General features: G+C 41.6%; 1 protein-coding gene across 2 annotated transcripts in view; it reads right to left on the bottom strand.

Annotated features, from left to right (window-relative positions):
• Nucleotides 1–744: 744 nt before the first annotated feature.
• The window catches only part of HOMER2 (homer scaffold protein 2), a 377,961-nt gene continuing 353,314 nt past the window's right edge, over nucleotides 745–25,391 (bottom strand). For both annotated transcript variants that reach the window (XM_073568523.1, XM_073568522.1), the window contains 2 exons: nucleotides 23,965–24,045; nucleotides 745–2,463 (listed from right to left, as the gene is read on the bottom strand). In XM_073568523.1, the coding sequence (XP_073424624.1) occupies nucleotides 2,275–2,463; nucleotides 23,965–24,045 (270 nt within the window). In that variant the 3' untranslated portion in view covers nucleotides 745–2,274. The remainder of the gene's footprint in view (nucleotides 2,464–23,964; nucleotides 24,046–25,391) is intronic.

The following is a 25,391-nucleotide window of genomic DNA, read 5'->3' on the forward strand; positions in this document are numbered from 1 at the left end:
AAGGCAATACTCTCTTATCCCCAAGTAAAGCAATGTCTCTAGGCCACTGCTCCGAACTTTATTGACAGGCTGCAGTGTTGACATCAGAGCCATCATGCACGTGACTGCTGTAGTCAGTCAATCACTGGCTTTAGCACCTCATATCGCTTACATTGGCAAGGTATCGGAGCCTTAGTGATTGGCTGTCATGGTTGAAATTTCTGTAATAGTGACATCATCGCTCCAGCCAGTCAACAAAGACTGAAGCAGTGCTGGAGCGGTATCAAGGGACCTGTCCAGAGTAAGGTTTGTGGGGTTTACTTTCAACATGGAAAAAATAATTCCAAGACAATACCTTTGATCACCCTCAACCATAAGATACCCGTTAGAGTTGGTACATGTCCCACTATTCATTTGTACATGGGGGCCTCGTAATACTACCTGACAGATGAAATAAAGGGAAAGAATGGTGGGACATGTTGAATTTCTACACTTGGTCCTCTTAAACTCATGGATTACATTTTGGATAATCCACTTGAGAGGCTGCTTGCTGTTGCGGAAACATTCTCTCAATAAACTTTCATAAGTGGGAAAAAGGAAAATGCCACACTTTTCATTATTCTAGCAAAATGAATAAGGACAAGGAGTTACAGGGGGACCTTTATGGCACCAACACACTTCTACAAGACTAATTGTTTGGTAGAGATCAATTACCTGGAATAACAAAAACATTATGTAAGACCTTAGGCAACTCATGAAACAACCTTTTTCATCAAACATTTTATTTGCTTTTTCAGTACAATATAAACTACATTATAGAACAATGAGGCAGAATACTCTATAATTTGCTTTTTAATGAACAGCCCTGTATACATTGAAATAGAAACTTTGAGGTCTGTGCAAGTAAAGACATTTTCAACAATGGCTTCTAAATGCCTCCATACTCACAAAGGATTGTTAGACCAACCACAGGAAAACATCCTTTATTATAGAATAAAAGGGAACATGTACAAGTTTTCAGACTTGTGTTCCATATTTATAAGGCATTAGCATGGCAGTCCCATAATGCCAGCTACATAACTGGGATAAAAAGTGTCTGGAACACCACTGAGCAATTTGAAGATTTTAGGCCGAACTCTTGAAAAAGTACTTCTAAGAGTAGAGATCAAATGGAAGAGCATAATGTGCATTTTATTTCTCTTGTGCAAATGAGAGATTAGTCCTTGTCTGCCTGAGAAGAGACCTAGTAGGCTTATCTACATCCAATATATGGTAAGGACCAGACGTTAGCCAAGTTTGATAAAAATTCTACTTTAAATCATTAATATTTCTAAGGTTAAACTTTTTTTTCCATGAGGTACTGGTTCCAAGTCAATTAAAAGGCTATTCTCTCATGAATTTCAGTTCAGCTCATACTATAGACGTTTCTGCTATATATATATTTAATTGAAAAGTCCACACTATGAAAATAGACCGCTAGAGAAATTATTTTTCTTTTCATAAAAGTATTACAATGTATGATAACGACATAATAAATGTTCTCTATAAATTGCAATGGTTAATGTAAAGTTAAATAGAACGGCATGTTTATCTGTTCTCCACTATTTTATATATAATATCCTTAATGGAGAACTCTCTCGCTATATATATATTTCTTTATAGACTATTGGCATACTTTAGTTACAAGAAGTTAACTGTGGTAGTTTTAAGTTTTGATAACCATGTCATTAGGACGTGTTCTTTTTATTGACTTTTTTATCCAACACCCGACCACCAGTGAGTGAAAGACATCTAACCATCATGATCCATCACGCCATTAGGTTTATTGCAACTAGTGCAGTGCTGCCCGAACCTGTAATACAGGTCCATTGTTCTTTATGTGCTTTTTCTTATTGCAATTCTAACATATTTGGGTGTAGCGAGACTGGAGGACAGAAGAGATGATATACCGATGCTGTCTTCAAACCTTTTAAGTGCCATCCCTTGTTTCTGAAATTAAACGTTATGGATTGTTATATATAAACACCACACATTTATTTTCTCATCGATAATAATTACCTTATAACTTTTTTTTTACCATTTTTTGAGTGCTGCATTGTTTAACTTGGATGGCTCTGGTTTTATAGAAACAGTAAAAAATGGCTTCAAAAGGTTTAGGCCACTACTGGTTGCCAAGAGAATAAACTGATACCAGCAATCCAAACACAGCAAGTAACACAGCATCCTCCAGCCCTCAGTCTCCCGCTGCTGCCGAGTACTGATCTTGGGTATATATAAAAAATACAATTCACACTCTTAACTATCGATTTCTAGTCTAGAAAGTCCTTGACGAAATTCATGCAAATCATCAATCTTCCCATCGAGTATGTTCAGGAAGTGTTTCAGTTCCAGTTTTAAGTGGCCCTGTCTGTGTTTACTTTCTTCCACTTCTTTTCGTAGTGCTCTTACTTTATCTTCTAGTTCTTGATTTGTCTGCTCAGCATCCTGGAAAAAGAGAGATCAGTCATTAAAAGGCTTTATATAATACACTAGATGGTGGCCCGATTCTATCGCATCAGGTATTCTAGAGTTTCTGTTAAAATAAAAAATAGTGATATACTCCCCTTCCGACGTCCCCCGGACTCTTTCTCTCCTCGCCATGCTCCCGGCATCTTCCGGTTCCAGTAATGCTTTGCGCGAAACACCGCTGATGACGTCGTGCTCTCGCGAGAGTGACGTCATCTTCAGCCCTGCTCGCTAAGCATTACTGGAACCGGAAGATGCCGGGCACGTGGTGAGAGGAGGGACAGAGTCCGGGGGCAGTCGGAAGGTGAGCATATAACTATTTTTTATTTTAACAGAGACTCTAAAATACCCGATTTGATAGAATCAGGCCACCATCAAGTGTATTATACTCCTGTTACACCCGGAGCTGCTGTCACTGTTCTGCTGTTACCTAATGTATTGTACTCCAGTTACTCCCAGAGCTGAAGTCACTGTTCTGCTTTTACCTAATGTATTGTAGTCCAGTTACTCCCAGAACTGCAGTCACCATTCTGCTCTTACCTAATGTATTATACTCCTGTTACAGCCAGAGCTGCAGTCACTGTTCTGCTGTTACCTAATGTACTCTTGTTACACCTAGAGCTGCAGTCTCTGTTCTGCTGTTACCTAATGTAGTGTACTTCAGTTACACCCAGAGCTGCAGTCACTGTTCTGCTGTTACCTAACGTACTCCAGTTACACCCAGATCTTCAGTCACTGTTCAGATCTTACCTAATGTACTGTACTCCAGTTGCACCCAGAGCTGCAGTCACTTTTCTGCTCTTACCTAATGTATTGTACGCAAGTTACACTCAGAGCTGCAGTCACTGTTCTACTGTTACCTAATTTATTGTACTCCAGTTACACTCAGATCTGCAGTCACTGTTCTGCTGTTACCTAATGTACTTCTGTTACACCCAGAGCTGCAGTCACTGTTCTGCTCTTACCTAATGTATTGTATATATACAGGACTGTGCCTGTGTAATGAGCGATGCAGCAGTGATGCTTTTAACGGCTGTAATGTGCCTGTACAATAAGCAATGTGGCCGTGTTGCCACGACGACTAAGCGACTGTCGCTGATTGGTTGCGGCAGTTAGGCCGTGACCAATCAGCGACGCAGGATTTCGGCTACAGACAGATATAAGACAATTATATATAGATGTGTTTTATTAACAGCAATAAAATGAACCTCAATATGTCCATACACCTTAGACGGAGGTCAGCTAAATGACAGCTCTCTCGACTACCTGATTGTCCAAGCATATATTATATATCTATTATATAAAGCTCAAGTGTGTGTATGCATGTGAGTATGTATGTAGGCATGTATGTATGTCCACGATTGGCATCTGCACCGTCGCAGCTACAGCCATAAAATTTGGCACAGTCACACGTCTGGACCCCGAGAGCGTCCTAGGCTATGTTGTGAGTTGAAATTTTAACCCCGGGCGTTCCAATTCACCAAACAATTTTGCCCCTATCTACATAATGGGGAAAAAGTATGTGTATCAAGCCCCGCCCCTCCTTATGTCATAATGGTTGCCATGGCGACGATGTCATCATAGGTTGCAAGCCCCGCCGCTCATTATGATGTCATAATGGTTGACTATGGGATGGAGGATGTGTGATGGGTATATGGGCACTGGACTATGGGATGGAGGATGTGTGATGGGTATACGGGCACTCGACTATGGGATTGCGAATATGTATGATGGGTATATGGGCATGGGACTATGGGATGGAGGATATGTGATGGGTATGGGACTATGGGATGGAGGATATGTATGATGGGTATATGTGCACAGGACTATAGGATGGAGAATGTGTGATGGGTATATGGGCACTCGACTATGGGATGGAGGATATATATGATGGGTATATGGGCACGGGCCTATGGGATCGTGGATATGTATGATGGGTATATGGGCACGGGACTATGGGATGGAGGATGATTATAATTTGCTATAACTAACCACAGTTAGTTACTATGCCTGGGCAGCGCTGGGCTCTTCAGCTAATATATCTATCTATCTCAAGAACAACATCTGCAAGGAGTTTGTATGTTCTCCCAGTCTTTGCGTGGGTTTCCTCCAGGTACTCCGGTTTACTCCCACACTCCAAGCACATACTGATAGGGAATTTAGATTGTAAGCCCCATCGGGGACAGTGCCAATAATGTCTGTAAAGCGCTGTGGAATTTATGGTGCTATATAAATGAGTAAATTAAATAAATATATTTTCAAAGCAGGAATGAGACACTGCCAGATACTTCCGCCAAGGGGCTTATATCTTGGGTAAACAAAAGGATTGGGTGTTGTAATTCAACAATGCCTGATCCTTCACGAGTTGGGAGGCCCCATACATGAGATAGTCATCCAGTACCGCGAAAAAAGGCATGTTCTGCCAACATTAATCTAATGTGTGCAAGAAGTCTTTATACCAGGGGGTGGACGTAGCATTGGGGCAACCTGTGCAGTCGCACAAGTATCTAATAGCTAAAGGAACCCACATCCATCACCAAAGCAACAAGTGACTTCTATTACAGGCACAGGGACAGTTTCTGACAACAAAAAAAAATTTTCCAATGGGGAAAATAACAGAAATAATGGTCCCAATAAATGAAAAAGGAAGAATAGGGCTGATCAGTAACATCAAAGTAAATAAAGATCATTAGTGAATGAATACATTGAATGTTGATCTCATTGTTTCCAGAACACACAACTTTCACGGTGGGACCTTGTTTTATTTTTTTTCTTCTGGGCATCATTATTGGTGGTAGTCTTTATTTTAGGACATGGTCATAATTCAAAGAAAGGCCTGGGCTGAGCTTAGCCTCACCTATTGCATTTACACTACAAACTGCTATAAAAACGGCATCGATGCTCTACAGCACACTAGGCATACTCTCCAGAGGGAATGAATAAGAGAAGAGCTGCAGGGAAATAGGAGTTGACACAGCCAGTAAGCACATACGCTCTTGCTTGTCAGTTCAGCCTATTTCTACTAAATGAACATCTACCTGCCTACATACTGTGTTCACACTGAACAATTGTAGCTCAATTCAAGAAAGATGCGCTAGACCTGTATGGTCTTGTGTATAAATGTAAAGCATTCCTCCTATTAGATGATTGACTATCCACTTAATATTCCATATGAAGACAGGCAACTGTGATATGTTGCAAGAAGAAAATATCTGTGCATTACTCAGCAATATTACTTAAAGGGAACCTGTCAGGAGGATTGTGCTCAGTAACCTACAGACAGGGTCAGGTCAGCGCCGTCATAGTGATAAAATGATACCTTGGTTGGTGAAATCTGTCTTGTGGTTGTTGTTTAATCTTTATTTTCAGTTAATGATATGCTCATGCTCCAGGGCGGCGTGTGTGTGTGTGTGTGTGTGTGTGTGGTGGGTCCTTCATGTAGTGCTCTGATTAGGTATTGATAATGCAGCCTACTGACAGGTCACTGATCCCTCACTGACCTGCCCCCTAGTTTACATAATAAATATATGTACATACTGCAAAAAAAAGAAAAGAAAAAAAAAGAAAAACCCTTCTGAAGGCAGGTGCCAGTTGTGGCACCTGCGCTACAGCATAATCGCATGTTTACTCTGTTAATAAATGTGCTTGAGGTTATCCTGAGGAGTATAAATAAAAAGTCAATTTTCAAATGGCATCCGCTGCGCCTGCACAGTAGCAGCTATCGGTGTATATAGAGGTAATCCAATAGCTGCTACTGTGCAGGCGCTGGTGGTGCCATCTTGGAGGAGGAAATTTTTTTTTCTACTCTAGTAAGATGGCGTTGCCGATTCCTGTGCAATAGCAGCTATCGGATCACCTCTATATACACTGATAGCTGCTACTGCGCAGGCGCGCATCATTTTAAAATGTTTTTTTTTTCCACACATTATCATGAACAGCTAAGCAGAGCACCACATGAAGACACCCCACAGGCGGCCCTGGAGCACGAGCATATCATTGACTAAAAACTGAAAATAAAAATTGAACAACCACCACAAGACTGATTTCATCAACCAATGTATCATTTTAATCAGTATAACAGCACCGACCTGATTCTTTCTGTAGGTTACTGTGCATAATCCTGCTGACATGTTCCCTTTAAAGGAGTTATCTAAATGATATATACAAATTACTTAGATTGATATCTAAATATGTATATAGAGTGTCTTGAAAAAGTATTTATACCCTGTGAACTTTTTCACTTTTTTTTTTCACCTTACGCCCACAAATTTAAACGTATTTTATTTAGATTTTATGTGATATACCAACACAAAATAGCACGTTTTCAAGTCTTGCCACAGATTCTCAATGAGATTTTAGGTCTGGAATGTGACAGCCATCCAAAAACATGAATATGCTTTGATATAAACCAATTCATTGTAGCTCTGGCAGTATGTTAAGGGTAGTTGTCCTGCTGGAAAGGTGAATATTTGCCCCAGGCTCAAAACTTTTTCAGCCTTTAACAAGTTTTCCTCCAATGCCCTCTAATTAGCTCCATCCATCTATGTTACCACTCTCTTTGGCATCCTACAGACATCTCGTGTCCCAGTCCCGGTGTGCTGCTGTGTGTGAGGTGCATCACACTTACTTTAGGCCTGCATGCCTCTTCTTCTGACTCCAAGAATCCCTCTTCTGGAACCAGGGGAGCAATCAATCCAGGAGGCACAAAGTTCATAAAACCAAACAAACTTTTATTTGATGAATGGCAGTATTTACAGGCAGATGAACAGGATAAGGCCCAAAGAGTTGCCATCTTTCCCCATGGTACCGGATACAATTTCAGCCCTTGTTCTCCATATAGGTAGAACATTCCTCTCACTGGCTTCGCTAGCCCTAGGGAATCTTCACCACAACTAGCAGTGTTTTTGGATTGCAATATCTTCTGTCCAATGTAGTCAGAGTCCATCGTTCCCTGTAGCTTCAAATGCTGAGTGCACCTCAGGTCACGGACGTCCATCTCAAGGTTGCCACAGGCCATTAGACTGAATCACATGGAAGGGTATTTTCAGCAATCCACTGGCCTGAATATTAGGCCCACACTGTCCCTAGCAGCCTCTGAGTTAGGCCTGTTGCTTCAAATACTGCTCTCACACTAACCAACTCTGTCACTTCCTGGACTTGCCATCAACTCTCAGCTCCCCCTCCCAAACTGGGCCGGCCATTACAGTTAACCCTGTCTAAGCTAACTGCAGTCCCAGTACGTATCTCTTCCTTTCATAACATACATAAACATCAATTACATGTAAGCCTTTTGAGTGTCAGGGAGGAAACAATCAGCTTCACCACTCCTACATTCCCACCAATTATAAGCAGCTTCCCTTTCCCTGCTGAAAAAGCATCCCTACAGCATGGTGCCACCACGTTTGACGGTGGGGATGGTGTTTTCAGGGTGATGTGCAGTGTTATTGTCACGGGGTTACCGCGACAGTGTGGAGTCAGAAGACCGCATCATCTGATTGCTCCTACTCCGACACTGAGAAGAAGTACTACATTTTAGAAATGTGTTTATTTCTTCTGGCAGAATAGGGGTTAATCGGCCATGTTGGAAATCCCTGTACTCACAGCTGAGCTCGGCTAGCCACTCCTTTCCCCTTTATAATCTGGACTCTGTTATAAATCCTTGTCAGAGCAAGCATTTGCTACATGGCTAACGGAGGGACAGGAGATCATGAGGAGAGTTGGAGGAGTTATTAGTGACTATTGCTTGGTTTGTATGTATGGCAATTCCTTATCATTCTCTATTTTGGTTTATTCCCCTACCTCCACGCACTGGTGCATGCCTCTGTTATATATGAATGAATATTTTGTATTCCTGGAGTTTTCTGTTAATCCTAGTTTGTGTTGCCTTGTCGGGTTAGTGTACTATGGGTGCACAGAAGCGCCCCTTCTCCTTGGGTGGGGGAAGAGAACAGATGGAGATAAGGCAAGGGCAGAGGCCCCTGCATCTTTACGTTCAGAAGTATCTCTGGGAGTAGGGCATGCTAGGGCACCCCGTAGTGTTAGGGACAGGGAAGGAGCCCCTGGTCCCGGGTCACCCAACAGCTGTTTTGTGGCAGTTTGTTTTCCATCAAACATAGCATTTTGCAGAAAAAAATTCTACTTTGTTCTCATCTGACCTGAGAATCTTCATCCACATTCTAGCTGTATCCCCTACATGGCTTTTTGCATACTGCAAAAAGGACTTATGGCTTGCTTTCAAAAATGACTTTCTCCTTGCCACTCTTCAATAAAGACCAGACTTGTGGAATATACCTGTGGACAAATTCTCCTTCCATTTCTCAATGATGGATTAGACAGTGCTCCATAAGGTGCCGAGCTTGGGCTTTTTTTTTTTTTTTTTTTTTATATAAAACTAACCCTCCTTTACTCTAATCCAAAATTTCACTCTTTACCTGTTTGGTGAATTTCTTGGTTTTCATGGTGCGGTTTGAACCCTAATGTTCTAAAACAAACCTCTGAGGTCTTTCACAGTACAGCTGCAGGGTATACTGAGAATAGATTACAGGTGGACTCAATTTACTAATTATGTGACTTCTGGAGGGAATTGGTCAATCAGGATTTTATTTAGGGGTATCAACCACAGAGGACTGATTACAAATGCACGTCAGAATTTTCAGATTTATATTTCTAAAATGATTAGAAAACCATGTATCATTTCCTTTACACTTTACAAATACTTGCTACTTTGTGTTGGTATACGAAATAAAATCCCAATAAAAATACATTTAAGTTTGTGGGTGTAACGTGGAAAAATGTGGAAACGCTCACAGTGTATGAATACTTTTTCAAGATACTGTATATAGCTATCAGTAAACCTGTGAAATAAGTTACTTCAAGATATAAATGTATTAAAAAAATTCTGATATTCATCACAGTGATAGTCGGACATGTACACACTTCTTGGCACGGAACACTCAGGCTACTGCAAGTGATTAATCTAATCCAACTCACTTAATTTTGCAATCACCTTCCACTCAGGATGCAAATTAAACATAAATCATATCCCAACATGGTCCAGACACCTGAGAAACACTCAGAAAGGATACGGATACTTTACAAGGACCAAAAGTATTACAGGTTTATGACACGATTCATCAAAACCAGTTGTTTTCATTCCGGTTTTCATGAGGCTATGCGCTGGAGTCAAACACTCCTGATTCACCAAGAGTCGTGCACCTTTTAATGAATCAGAAGTGTCCCAACGACTGCATTTGACTGGACTAGTGAACGCTGGGGTTACCGTGCTCCAGTCCCATCTCAGCTATGCCTTACATGTCATAGCTGGGTAAAAATGGTGTGCAAACGCCAAAAGTTGCTAAATTTTGGTGCAATCTTGCATTGTGCAAAAACTTTGCAACTTTCCAAATGTCATGATCCAGGACGGGATTTCGCTTTGACCCGCCCTGGTTAGACTATGGGTTAATTGTGCTGCCTCTCTCTGGCAGAAGGAGGCTATTTAGTGCTCACTGGACCTGGGTCCGGTGTCAGTTATACTCCTGCCCTCGGCTGAGTTAGTTGACCTTGTGCGTACGTGTGCCTTGTGCCTGATATCTTGCTTGCTTGTGTGGTTTTGATCTGGTTCTGTCCCTGTTACGAGTTCTGCCTGACCCTCTTGTACTGCGCTACCTCTCGTGTATGACACTCTGCTTGTGACCAGACTCCTCTCTGCTTGTCCCCTTGGTACCACGTCGCCCTCTTGTGTATGACCTTTGGCTTTGTCTGACTACCCGTCTGTTTGTCCCTCCTGTGCCTTGTTTGCCCGTACTGTTGTGACCTCCGTTTTGCCTGACTCTGAGTTGTTGTATGGTGTCCTGTCATATCTGAAAGCAGGACGCTAAGCCACGCCCCCTTGCAGTCACATGACCATAGGTCCTGTGCAAGCTTGCTCATTTTCAGTGTCCGCAGGTCCCGTGCCTCTTTACTTTCCAGCGCTGACTGGACCCTGACACTATTAGCTTGATTAGCTTATTTCAATAAGTCTCTCATACAATCCTTATTGAAAAAATGACTAAGTATGGAATGGACAAGGCAACTGTTAGGTGGATTCATAACTGGCTTAGTGATCGGACCCAAAGAGTGGTCGTAAATGGCTGCACATCCAGTTGGAAGAATGTCTCAAGTGGGGTACCACAGGGCTCTGTCCTGGGCCCTGTATTGTTCAACATCTTTATCAACGATTTAGATGAAGGAATTGAGGGTAAACTGATTAAATTTGCTGATGACACAAAGCTAGGAGGGATAGCTAATACTAGAGAAGAGAGAGAGAGGATTCAAAAAGATATAAATAAACTGGAGAAGTGGGCAGCAACTAACAGAATGGTTTTTAACAGGGAGAAATGCAAAGTACTACATCTGGGCAATAAAAATGAAAAAAGCATATATAGAATGGGAAGAATAGGGCTAAGTGACAGCACATGTGAAAAAGACTTGGGTATACTAATAGATCACAGACTGAATATGAGTCAACAGTGTGATGCAGCAGTAAAAAAGGCAAATGCAATTCTAGGATGTATTAACAGAAGCATAGAGTCTAGATCACGTGAAGTCATTATTTCCCTCTACTCCTCTTTGGTCAGACCTCATCTGGAATATTGTGTCCAGTTTTGGGCACCACATTTTAAAAAAGACATCAACAAACTGGAGCAAGTTCAGAAAAGAGCGACCAGAATGGTGACCGGTCTGCAAACCCTGTCTTATGAGGAAAGGTTGCAGGATTTGGGAATGTTTAGTTTGCAAAAGAGAAGACTGAGAGGAGACTTAATAGCTGTCTACAAATATCTAAAGGGCTGTCACATTGTAGAAGGATCAACTTTATTCTCATTTGCACAAGGAAAGACTAGAAGCAATGGGATGAAACTGAATGGGAGGAGACACAGATTAGATATTAGAAAAAACTTTTTGACAGTTAGAGTGATCAATGAGTGGAACAAGCTGCCATGAGAAGTGGTGAGTTCTCCTTCAATGGAAGTCTTCAAACAGAGGCTGGACAGATATCTGACTGGGATGATTTAGCGAATCCTGCTTTGAGCAGGGGGTTGGACCAGATGGCCCAGGAGGTCCCTTCCAACTCTACCATTCTATGATTCTATGAAGCACGCCTGGTCACCTCTGCTGCCCTGCTCCCCAGGTAACTTTCAGCACTGCTTCTGTACTCAGGACACACGCACTGGCTCTATGAGCAAGTGTAGTGCGGTGTCTCTGACACCAAAGCTTTAAGTCAGAATTCTGTAGTAAAAACTTAGATAATGCTTACGAGAAAAATGAGTAATAACACACAAAATAAGGTGAAGTACAAGTCTGCAGAACACTTATTAAATAAAAAGGGGAAATAGCAGAAAATACCTGAAGCTTTCAATTTACAGATTTTCTTCCGTTTCCCAGAAGGTAAGAGTACGATGGATCACACTCAGACTTGGTTGACCCCCAAGCATGTCGTGAACACCATTCAATTGTTCATAATTGTAAAATTTCTTCATACCAGCAGTCCTGAGAACAGGTTTCCAGGACTGCTGGTCATTTATCTAGGGAAATTTCAGTTTTACAAGTTATAAGAGGGCAAGTACAATGAATGTTGGGCAGCACAATGTTGGGTGGCTCAGTAGTTAGCATTGTTTATTTTGCAGTGCTGGGGTCCTGTGCTCAAATCCCACCAAGGCAACATCTGCAAGAAGTTTGCATGTTCTCCATGTTTTTGTGTACGTTTCCTCTGGGTTTTCTGGTTTCCTTCCACACTCCAAACACATAGTGGTAGGAAATTTAGATTGTGAGCCCCATTGGGGACAACAATGATAAAGTATATAAGGTGCTACAGCATATGATGGCACTATAAAAGCTAAGCATAACAAATAAATAATTTTAAATCATTAATTTTCTTCCATTCTTACTATAGGCAATGGGGAATGTTTGAACAATATATGTTGAAATGCCCATTCCTTTTAGGACAACCCCCGGCCTAGCTGTCAAGAACAACACTCTCTACTACAAGAGATAATCCTCCTTGGCTTGGGTTCCTTCCATACTCACATGCCGTAGCCTGCAATAAAAGTTTTTATGGTCCTTTTGTACAAAGATGACTAATGTAGATACTAATTTAGATGTCAGACTTCTAACCTGATATTACATATTTCCTTACAGTGCCCTCTAGAATTTCTTCTTTGTCTTTTATCATTGGGAAGTTATTAATGTTCTTCTCCAGTTTGGCTTAACAGTGATCTACCCTAAAATGTCCCCCATTCTTCTCGAACTGTCAGTGGAGCATGACTAGCAGCCTTTTTCCTCCTCTGTCAAGCGAGTAAGATTCTACAGTTAATAGAGAGCTGTACTGGATCAGCACGACAAACATTTTTGGCTTTTTGTGTAGGAGACTTCAGCAGAAAAGCAAGCGAGTTATGCGATGCAGCACTACCACATGCCCACAAGTCTCCAAGTGAGCATGGGGAAAAGGCAAAAGAAAGAAACATCAATGTTTGAATTCAAAAGTGACTTCTGTGCACGATTACATTAGATCGGTGTATCCTGTAGATGAGGGGCGTTTTTGTGTACAAGGATTTGTGGCAGAAACCCTTTAAAAAACAAATCTAATCATGGGCAGAAGTGCCTACTGTCAGAATCATGATAATTACACCCAATAAATTCCGTATTAAATAAGAGTACAACCGAAATGACAGCAGTTATATGGAAGGATAATTTTAGCACCATCTTGGCATGGCTTTACATTTCTTTTTTAATAATGAAAATAATTCAACCATAACAAGTCAAAACAGAGAATGAGTTGAAAGCAAATGTCATTATGTGCAAAGGAAATAAATAATTTACATAATGCCTTTACAATGATTTAGACTACTGATAATCCCTAGAGATTAAGAACCTGCAATTGCTCTCAAACATAAGTGCCAGGTAACACTGAGATATCACAATTGACACTAATAGTTGATGCTAATATAGAATTTGTTTTCCACACAGAATAATCTGCATACTGGTCCAATAACAATAGTAAATTTAATGTTTAGTAACTATTGAGGTGGAAATTGGAGGCTTTTCATATTTTAAAAGGGATATTCCCAGAATCACATTTTTGAAAAAGCATAGTAAATGCATATTTATTGATAACGGGGCTATACAGGACTTTTTTTTTTTTACTTGTGGGGGTTAAAAACTTACCGGCATGTAGTTCCTAACTACCTGCCTATTCTGCCCAGCGACTATCTATTCCCGGCTCAGGTGGTGATTCCTTTGACTTCATGTAGACAAGGTAATTCCTTCTCTTCTGCACTGTTATCAGGGCATCACTTGTGACGTAATGCTGATTGACAGATGGCTCCCTGGTGCCTAACTTTGGGGAAGCGGCTGTCAATCAGCTCAATGCTGGCAGTGACACCTCGTCGACTGAGCAAAAAAGAAGGACCTGCTCTGTAGACATGATGTTACACGAAGCACAAGAATCACATGGTAGTGACCACCGAGATAGAAGAAATCGTCGCAGAACAGAACAGACAGGCAATTAATGTGATGCTGGATACACCGCTTTTTGTTGTTGTTTTTTTACATTGTTTGCTGCCAACACAGAATTTTTGCACCACCCAAGACTACGTCCACAGTTTGAACTGATTAAGTGAGCTGTATCTTTTTCTAATTTTGGTCTTTATTCATATGGAGTATTTTGTCTGCATTTTTTGGGATACGCCTTCTATTGGATATGGAAAAATATGTACCATATATTATATTGCGTTTTCATCATTTAGTGTCTGATGAAAGTCTGTATAGGTCAATGCAGACAAAATTTTATTAAATCATCATTAAAAAACTTGTAAAAAAGCAAAATGCCATCTAGGGGATGCAAGTGCACACTACTACAGTATACAACTCAAAAAGGGGTTATAAGTACAAAATAGGGGCCGTGAAATAAATATAACACGATATGAAGCAAAATCACAGATACTGCAAATGATAAACAATGATGCATCATCATAAAACAGCTCCCATATGCAAATATTGGATAGTATAGTTGCTATATATCAACAATATCTTCTATAGAAATAATCTTACTGACCCTCAAATTCTCATTGCATGTCAACAGGAAAAAAATGCAAAAAAGCTTCCAGTGTCCGTGTGTGGTAACACAAAGGTATATGGGAAATGGACCCAAAGAAATAAATCCATTATATCCATAGAATGTAAATAGAAATAGCCTGGTTAAAGCAACCTAGCAAATCATGCCAAGGTGAATAATAAAAGGTGATAATTACCAATTGGATTGCAGTAGACACACCCACGGAAGAAGCTGGCGGCAAAACGCGCGTCGGGGTGAAGGGACGCCAGGAGCACTACTGCAATCCACTTGGTAATTATGGTTGGGGGGAGTGGTGATATGTTAAAAATGGGGCAAATGTAAAAATTTTATAGGCATAACTTAAATATATTTGTACATTATTATTTCCAAAAATCACAATGTGGTTTTATAACACTTTAAATAGAACAAAAGATATAATCTGTCTATTCTGAACATAAATAATGTGATCTCTCCTTATGATGGCCCTTAGATTACATGATGTCAAAGTGACAGTAATTTGCACATGACATTCAAATATTTCAAGTGTCAGCAGCAGGAAAGAGGCTAACCATGTGTCCCCTGCATTCTCGTTTATGGAGATATCTGCTTTCCAAGATTAAATGATCAGATGGTATATTACCTGTAAACTATACACAGTATTTGTAATGATTCTTAATGAAGTGGTGAGTTCTCCTTCAATGGAAGTCTTCAAACAGAGGCTGGACAGACATCTGACTGGGATGATTTAGCGAATCCTGCTTTGAGCAGGGGGTTGGACCAGATGGCCCAGGAGGTCCCTTCCAACTCTACGATTCTATGATTCTTCAGCTACTTTCACACATCCGTTTTTTTAAATCCGGCATGATGCGGCGAAAATTGTGAAAACCGGATCCGGAATTGGATCCGTTTTTTTCACATAGAATGTAATGATCGCCGCATTGTGCCGGATGGACATGCGGCGCCTCCGGGTTTTGCCGGATACGGCAAACATGCGCCGTCCGGCGTCTGCAAAAAACGTTGGCTGCAATATTTTTTTAAAATAAAATAACTCAAGGAAAGTGCAGTATAAAATTCACCTAAATATCATAGTTATGCACCCATGGAAAATATTAAAAAGACAACTCGGACAAATAAGATAAAACAAACGAAAAAACCGAGGAAAATGTCCAATAATTAAAATTTCTTTATTTTATTATTTAACAAACAAATGTATACATTATATATATAATTAAAATAAATTAATAAGGGGAGGTCAATGCCAAAATGAAGGCACAGCCAGGGGACAGCTGTAAATACTTAGTAAAAATGCACCCACAATAATGACATACAAAATCTAGTGAAAACAAAAATGTATAATTAATGTATAATATATAAATATATAAACATATATATCAAGTGCAAAACTACAGATAAGTGCAAGCAAGAAAGAACTGTGTAAAAAATATTAAAAAATGTAATATAAAAATAAAACTAAAATAAATATACAATGAAAAAGATTAATTAATAATAAATAATAAATATATTACCACAAATAAAGTGCAATGTGTTGAAAAATAGTGAATAAAAAGGTGTACAAAAAATCCCTGTATAAATATACACTCACTGGCCACTTTATTAGGTACACCATGCTAGTAACGGGTTGGACCCCCTTTTGCCTTCAGAACTGCCTCAATTCTTCGTGGCAGAGATTCAACAAGGTGCTGGAAGCATTCCTCAGAGATTTTGGACCATATTGACATGATGGCATCACACAGTTGGCGCAGATTTGTCGGCTGCACATCCCTGATGCGAATCTCCCGTTCCACCACATCCCAAAGATGCTCTATTGGATTGAGATCTGGTGACTGAGGAGGCCATTTGAGTACAGTGAACTCATTGTCATGTTCAAGAAACCAATCTGAGATGATTCGAGCTTTATGACATGGCGCATTATCCTGCTGAAAGTAGCCATCAGATGTTGGGTACATTGTGGTCATAAAGGGATGGACATGGTCAGCAACAATACTCAGGTAGGCTGTGGCGTTGCAACGATGCTCAATTGGTACCAAGGGGCCCAAAGAGTGCCAAGAAAAAATTCCCCACACCATGACACCACCACCACCAGCCTGAACCGTTGATACAAGGCAGGATGGATCCATGCTTTCATGTTGTTTACGCCAAATTCTGACCCTACCATCCGAATGTCGCAGCAGAAATCGAGACTCATCAGACCAGGCAACGTTTTTCCAATCTTCTACTGTCCAATTTCGATGAGCTTGTGCAAATTGTAGCCTCAGTTTCCTGTTCTTAGCTGAGAGGAGTGGTACCCGGTGTGGTCTTCTGCTGCTGTAGCCCATCTGCCTCAAAGTTCGACGCACTGTGCGTTCAGAGATGCTCTTCTGCCTACCTTGGTTGTAACGGGTGGCAATTTGAGTCACTGTTGCCTTTCTATCAGCTCGAACCAGTCTGCCCATTCTCCTCTGACCTCTGGCATCAACAAGGCATTTCCGGCCACAGAACTGCCGCTCACTGGATTTTTTTTCTTTTTTGGACCATTCTCTGTAAACCCTAGAGATGGTTGTGCGTGAAAATCCCAGTAGATCAGCAGTTTCTGAAATACTCAGACCAGCCCTTCTGGCACCAACAATCATGCCACGTTCAAAGGCACTCAAATCACCTTTCTTCCCCATACTGATGCTCGGTTTGAACTGCAGGAGATTGTCTTGACCATGTCTACATGCCTAAATGCACTGAGTTGCCGCCATGTGATTGGCTGATTAGAAATTAAGTCTTAACACACAGTTGGACAGGTGTACCTAATAAAGTGGCCAGTGAGTGTATATATACACATATATTTAAGACCAAGTGCTAAGATAATTAATAATAAATAAAAAATAAATAAACTAATAAGCTGCCGCACATAAAGTGCGATGTGCTGCGGTGATGCGGTGATGCGGTAAATCAGCGCTTATAGTAAAAATAAATAATAAAAGAAGTGAGCACAGTGTGGATACCTTTCTGCTGCTTCTGTCCCCAGGATGTGCCAGCCCCGACGCACGTTTCGGCGTACCTTCGTCAGGGGGGCTGTGCCTTCATTTTGGCATTGACCTCCCCTTATTAATTTATTTTAATTATATATATAATGTATACATTTGTTTGTTAAATAATAAAATAAAGAAATTTTAATTATTGGACATTTTCCTCGGTTTTTTCGTTTGTTTTATGCAATATTTTTTTGCAGCACCGGACCGGCTTTTTCAACAGCGCATGCCCGGGCACTGTGAGTTTTAACCCCACAAGTGCCCGGCACGCATCTCTCTCCCACTCCCCTACTCTCTTCTCCCTCTTCTCCATACGCTCCATACCTTTCTTTGGCTGGCTCTCTCGTCCCCCACTGTCTCTCTGGCTGCTCTCTCGTCCCCCGCTCTCTCTTTGGCTGCTCTCTCGTCCCCCGCTGTCTCTGGCTGCTCTCTCGTCCCCCGCTGTCTTTGGCTGCTCTCTCGTCCCCCGCTGTCTCTCTGGCCGCTCTCTCGTCTCCCGCTGTCTCTCTCCGGCTGGCTCACTCGTCCCCCGCTCTCTCTTTGGCTGCTCTCTCGTCCCACGCTGTCTCTCTGGCTGCTCTCTCGTCTCTCCCGAACTCTCTCCGGCTGGCTCTATCGTCCCCCGGTGCTGCGGCTCCTTTAAATGTCCTCCAAGCCGCATCAGGTGCCGCATGTACATCCGGTGTCACCGCTGCAGGCCGGATACGGCGGCCCGGCTTTTCGCCGCACGCCGCCGGACCCCTGATACCAGATGTGTGAAAGAGGCCTTAGAAGACCTTTAACCAAATTTTACATGTTGAACTGGACATAAGAAGTAAAGGTGGGTAGTTTCACTGCACTTCTTCCTGTATGAGTTGCTATCTGATAATACCCAATTGGACTTTGCAAAACATGAAAATTTTAGTAAAAGGTCCTCTTTTAAGCAGAACGTATCTTAAATATCTTGTTAAATCCTTGATTTTTGACACCTGTCATTATGTCTACTCTAAATATCGTCAATACTCTTCAATAACTCCTGTTGGGGTTTTACATGATTGCTGGTGCTGGATCTTATGGTTGAGGATCAGAATTGATCCAAAACATGTTACTATACATGCATCGGTGTCATCTTCAAAGGATATACAATAGAACCTATTGGCTTTTTATCAGATTACTGGTGCTGGATGTTGCCTCTTTCCAGTATAACTTTTATGGCTATTCTTACCTCTTCAGCACATTCCATGTCTAGTACTACTATACATATACTCATCTATTATATGTGGCCAGTTTTTGAAATTTTATGACTGCTGCTCCCAATTATCCCACGATTTTTTTTTTTTAAATTCGCCATATGGTTCTACAGATATGGGCATATTTATGTAGCGCACATAAAAAAATTTGGCTTTTCTGTTAACTAAATAAAGTCCTTATCTCTGGAGCCATTCTGCAGACTTTTTATTCAAAAAGGTATCAAATAAGACCAAAATCATGTAATAGATGTGACCAACGTTTGCTCCCTCCAATGGTAAGTGTGCGCCCCGTGTGTAGTGTAATGTGTTAGAATTTCCTGATTAGACTTTATTCCTTATAATAATTTATATTTTCTGTATATTCGTCTGATAATCCAACAAATGCTGGGTACCTATCGCTGGATAAATGTATTTTTACTGTACATTAATGTCTTCAGGATGGAAAAATATGACCAACTGAAATCAGAAGTCAATGAATGTTACGTTACAGGCTAAATTGTATTATTAATATACCAAGGTTAATGTACTCCATTGCCACTAATGGAGTGAAGAACTTTACACATCACAAGCAGAGCGGATAGACACAAGAATCACATCCTTTCATGTTTTAAAAGATGTCACCTCACCTCTAGCAAAACATAATTATTTCTTTACAGCAACCTGCTAGCCTATTATAGTAGTGTCTAGGGCTCTAGAGTTCTACTCGCGGGAAAACCATCATGAATGTAAGCGTCTTATTAAGACATGACCTTCCATTTCCCCTATGCTCGCCATCTATGGCAGATTCACAGCCAGCTATTCTGCTTATTTTACCTCCATGTTACAAAGAAGTTTGACAGTGTTCTGATGGAATTGCAAACTTAAAAAGTGGTTCCTCTGGAAAGGGGATCTTCATCCAACATGTGCTGATATAGTGGGAAAAAAAATAGAACTTCTCAAGGTTATGAATTAATATTGGGCAAATGATCCTAAGATGGCCAAAAGGTGTGAAATTCTGCCATTGCATGCAAAGTAATATTCGTAATGACAAAATTAATAACCCCTAAATGAGCAGCATTATTACAAGAAAATTAGATCCCAAAAGCTTATTAATGTATTAAATTGAAAGCCACCTTTTCATTAAGCTGTTAAGTTATTGAACAACGTCATTAGTGACTAAGCATTAAGGGATATTAGCGATGGCGGGGAATAAACATTAATATGGCATTTGATCATAGAAAAAGGTTACTGGTGGAGCATAAAAAAAAAATCTCTACTCAAACTGCTTTTTAGCACTACATTCAGCAAATAATTACGGTAAAGTAAACACGGGCGCTACCTATCCAACTAAAAACTCAGATGCAGCTGGTGAAGAGACAGGACTGTGTAGGCTCCTGTTATAAAGTCTGAGCGAACCGTATATTTGTGTGATTCACCGCGCTATGCTGAGCAGATGTATACAAAAAAGGGGGGGGGGAATGAATACTTAACAGCAGTTATACATACTTACTTAAAAATGAAGTTGATGTAGAATATTCTGTGTAAGTTGAGATGTCTACGTGGCAAGTAGTTTGCAGGTTATCTGATGGTAGAGATCTCGTTTTTGATAGCTGCTGATGCTATTGGAACAATGATATATTAAGGTACCAATAAAACATACAAAAGGTCACACCACTCCTTGCATGTCCACCATACTCACTGGTTGTATCTTAACGTTTATATTCTCTTCGGAGTGTTCCCTTTATGGTGGATCAATTGATAAAATACTAAATATGAGAGCTGGTGCAGGCACTTACTTCTGGTAATTGCTCTGTCGCAGTCTGGATTCCAATAATCAGTTGGTCTATCAGCAACCGCTACTTCAGCCAGAGCTGCTGCCTTAGCCGCTGCCTCAGCCAGATTGCGCCAGAGCAATCACCAGAAGTAAGTGCATAGAAGTCCTATTAGGACCAACTGATTATTGGAACGCTAGCATAATTAGGGTGTCTAGTGGATCCCTCCTTAGGCCGGTTTCACATTAGCGCTTTTTAAGCGCACGCACGGCCGGGGGTAGCTCTGCCCCCGAGCCGGCTCTCTGCCCGGCGTGCCCGCCCCTTGCTTGTAGCGCCGCCTCCTAGCGCACAGCGGCGCCTGCGATCGGCGCACCCTATCTTTAGCATAGGGTGCGCAGATCGTGCGCAGGCCGTGCGCTAGTTGCGCTTTGACCTGCGCACTTTTGACGGTGCGCCATGCGCGCCAAAATCAAACTTTTCGTATTTTGGCGCGCATGGCGCACCGTCAAAAGTGCGCAGCGCAGGTCAAAGCGCAACTAGCGCACGGCCTGCGCACGATCTGCGCACCCTATGCTAAAGATAGGGTGCGCCGATCGCAGGCGCCGCTGTGCGCTAGGAGGCGGCGCTACAAGCAAGGGGCGGGCACGCCGGGCAGAGAGCCGGCTCGGGGGCGGAGCTACCCCCGGCCGTGCGTGCGCTTAAAAAGCGCTAATGTGAAACCGGCCTTACACTGCATCGCTTATCACTCCATCAGCAGCCGCTGCCTCAGCCAGACTGCGACAGAGCAATTACCAGAAGTAAGTGCATAGAAGTCCTATTAGGACCAACTGATTATTGGAACGCTAGCATAATTAGGGTGTCTAGTTGATCCCTCCTTACACTGCATCGCTTATCGCTCCATCAGCAGCCGCTGCCTCAGCCAGACTGCGACAGAGCAATTACCAGAAGTGCATAGAAGTCCTACCAGGACTAACTGGCTACTGGAACGCTAGCACTATTTGTGGGTTTAGTGGATCCCTCCTTACCCAGCACTTTGTCATTTTTTTCAACAGTGGATATCGTCCCTGCACTGGCTCTAAATAAAGCCAACAAAGACCATTATAGAGAGTCTAGCAGGATTTACACCTGGGTAGCATAACAAATCTAGCACAAGTAAGTGCATATGTACCCCAGGAACTGGGACTGAATATCAAGGTTGTGGTCACTGGTAGTAATTGAAATTCTCTTCATATTTAGTATTTTATCAATTGATCCACCATAAAGGGAACACTCCGAAGAGAATATAAACGTTAAGATACAACCAGTGAGTATGGTGGACATGCAAGGAGTGGTGTGACCTTTTGTATGTTTTATTGGTACCTTAATATATCATTGTTCCAATAGCATCAGCAGCTATCAAAAACGAGATCTCTACCATCAGATAACCTGCAAACTACTTGCCACGTAGACATCTCAACTTACACAGAATATTCTACATCAACTTCATTCTTAAGTAAGTACGTATAACTGCTGTTAAGTATTTATCCCCCCCCCCCATTTTTGTATACATCTGCTCAGCATAGCGCGGTGAATCACACAAATATACGGTTCGCTCTACATTCAGCAAATGTTCTTGGGGAAATCTCCTGACTTGCCCTAGTTACATGCCTAAAATGTAACTGTATCTTCAAGAAAACTTTTTGAAAACATTACCCTTGAGTTCCACCTAATATTTGGAGGGTACAGATTACTATAATGTATGTATGTATGTAAGTATGTATGTGTATATATATATATATATATATATATATATATATATATATATATATATATATATTTTTTTTTTTTTTTTTCTTACATATACTAGCTGAAGAGCCCGGCGTTGCCTGGGCAAAGTAACCAACTGTGGTTAGTTATAACAAATTATAATGATTATATTGCACATAGAAACCGTGCATCTAATCCTTTCCTGTGTGATACTGACTGCTGAGCCGTGTAACTAATCCTATTCTGTGTGATACTATCTGCTGAGCCGTGTATCTAATACTATTCTGTGTGATACTGTATGCTGAGCTGCGTATCTATTCCTATCCTGTGTGATACTGTCTGCTGAGCCATGTATCTAATCCTGTCCTGTGTGATACTGACTGCTGAGCTGTGTATCTATTCCTATCCTGTGTGATACTGACTGCTGAGCCGTGTATCTAATCCTATTCTGTGTGATACTGTCTGCTGAGCCGTGTATCTATTCCTTTCCTGTGTGATACTGCCTGCTGAGCTGTGTATCTAATCCTATCCTGTGTGATACTGTCTGCTGAGCTGTGTATCTAATCCTATCCTGTGTGATACTGACTGCTTAGCTGTGTATCTAATCCTGTCCTGTGTGATACTGACTGCTGAGCCGTGTATCTATTCCTATCCTGTGTGATACTGACTGCTGAGCCGTGTATCTATTCCTATCCTGTGTGATACTGACTGCTGAGCTGTGTATCTAATCCTATCCTGTGTGATACTGTCTGCTGAGCCGTGTATCTATTCCTATCCTGTGTGATACTGACTGCTGAGCTGTGTATCTATTCCTATCCTGTGTGATACTGACTGCTGAGCCATGTGTCTAATCCTATCCTGTGTGATACTGACTGCTGAGCCGTGTATCTAATCCCATCCTGTGTGATACTGGGCTCCCCCTGCAGTCTGTGTCAGAGTGTAGTCTGTGTTGGCACGGTAATAAATTGTGTTATTTCCAGCTTTACAGAAGGACGATAACACCATAGAAATGATAAGAATAATAGGCCTCAGTTACCACATCAGTCTACAAAGAAAACTGTTGCTGATAGCAACCAATCACAGCTCATTTTTCATCTTTTAAACAGCTCTGGGACAGCGTGGCAAGTTTTGAGTGGCGACTTCTGTGTTTTGACTTTTATGTGGTGAGGTTGGTGTATGTGTGGTGAAATGTGTGCTGAGGGTGGTATATGTGTTGAAGCACATGGTAGTGTGTGGTGCATTTTGTGTGTGTGTTCATATCCCCATGTGTGGTGAGTATCCCATGTCAGGGCCCCACCTTAGCAACTGTACGGTATATACTCTTTGGCGCCATCGTTGTCATTCTTTAAGTCCCCTTTGTTCACATCTGGCAGCTGTCACTTTGCCTCCAACGCTTTTCCTTTCACTTTTTCCCCATTATGTAGATAGGGGTAAAGTTGTTTGGTGAATTGGAACGCGAAGGGTTAAAATTTCGCCTCACAACATAGCCTATGATGCTCTCAGGGTCCAGACGTGTGACTGTGCCAAATTTTGTGGCTGTAGTTGCGACGGTGCAGATGCCAATCCCGGACATACACACCCACATTGAGCTTTATATATTAGATATATAAACCCGTAAACTCTGGAAGTGATGTCACGTCACTCACCTGGAGCTTTTCAGTTACAGCTTCACATTCTATCATTAGCTGGGGGATCACTTCACTTTGTTTCCTGAGGTCTTCAAGTTCCTTCAATGACACAAGTGAAGACATTAGTTCTGGATAAATTGAGTTTGATTGGATTACAAAGTAACAATAATAGCTTCCCAGAATGATATTTTAGGTCTGTGGCAATAATGGGATTTGAATACAACTGTTCCCAAACCTACACACAGGATACAGCTGACACAGGAAAGATATATATCTTTGTATCATGTTACCAGTAGATTGAAAAATATACAGCTGAGCATTCATGCGTTTTCAACAGGGAGAAAACTGTTGTCAGACACCTATGGAGGCAGCGTTTCTACTGAGAGTTAAGGATCAAGAGTTTAAATTTCCAAAAGATGACACTACCCCCTCTATAGATTTCAGTGGAAATCAACTTGTGCCCCACAGTAATTAAAAGTAGGATATTGTTTTGCACTTCCCTTCCAAATCGAAAGGTGTACATATATGAAACCAAACAGTCCAAATCTCATGACTTCAGCAGGATCGACTGATACACAAAGTAGGCAGTAATACTGGAAAGAGCAGATCGACAAGGGGCCCTTCTTAAGGAAAAAAATAAAGCTCTACAATTTTCTCAAGAAGGAATTCCAACAGGTAGGAGCTTTTCATTATTGATCATGCAAAATCAGAACCGGGATAGATCAGGTAAAATTTTGTGATCTGGGAACATTTTTTTTTTTTTTATTTTTAACATTTGGAGTAAAAATATCCTGCTGGTTTTAGAAGCTGCTGACTGACATCACATGCAGTCTGTGATCTACAAGTACACCCAGATCCATCTCTACAAGTGACTGCCCCAGTTTTACCCCCCATAGAACATGGGATTCCCACATATTAGTGCCGCTGTGTTTAACTTTACATTTACCTTCACTGAAACTCATCTGCCAAGAGGGTGCTCAAACGATTAGTTTGTCCAAGTCAGCCTGTAAAGGTGCCGTCACACTTAGCGATGCACCAGCGATATGACGCGGTCAGGATCGCTGGTGCATCGCTAAGTGGTCGCTAGTGAGCTGCCACACAGGCAGATCTCACCAGCGACATCGCAGGGGTCGGGGGTCGCTACTTACCTGTCAGGCGCGGCGATCCCAACGTCCTCCCTCCCGCGTCCACGCGTCGCTCGTCTCCACAGCAGAAAGCCCAGCAGGAAGCTGACGACGAGAAACGGCCCAGGACGTTCTCGCGCGATCAGTGATAACCAGCAGGGGAGCAGTCGGTGGTAAGTATCAGACATAGCGATATCACTAGCAATATCGCTATAATGTCACAAAAACCAGTGACGTTACAGCGATATTGCTAGCGATATCGCTTAGTGTGACAGGCCCTTTACTTATGAACATATTCCAGGTATACAGTTGTGTTCAAAA

The sequence above is a fragment of the Dendrobates tinctorius genome, unplaced genomic scaffold, assembly GCF_039654945.1.
Source record: "Dendrobates tinctorius isolate UK_male_01 unplaced genomic scaffold, ASM3965494v1 ptg000022l, whole genome shotgun sequence".
NCBI lineage: Eukaryota > Metazoa > Chordata > Amphibia > Anura > Dendrobatidae > Dendrobates > Dendrobates tinctorius.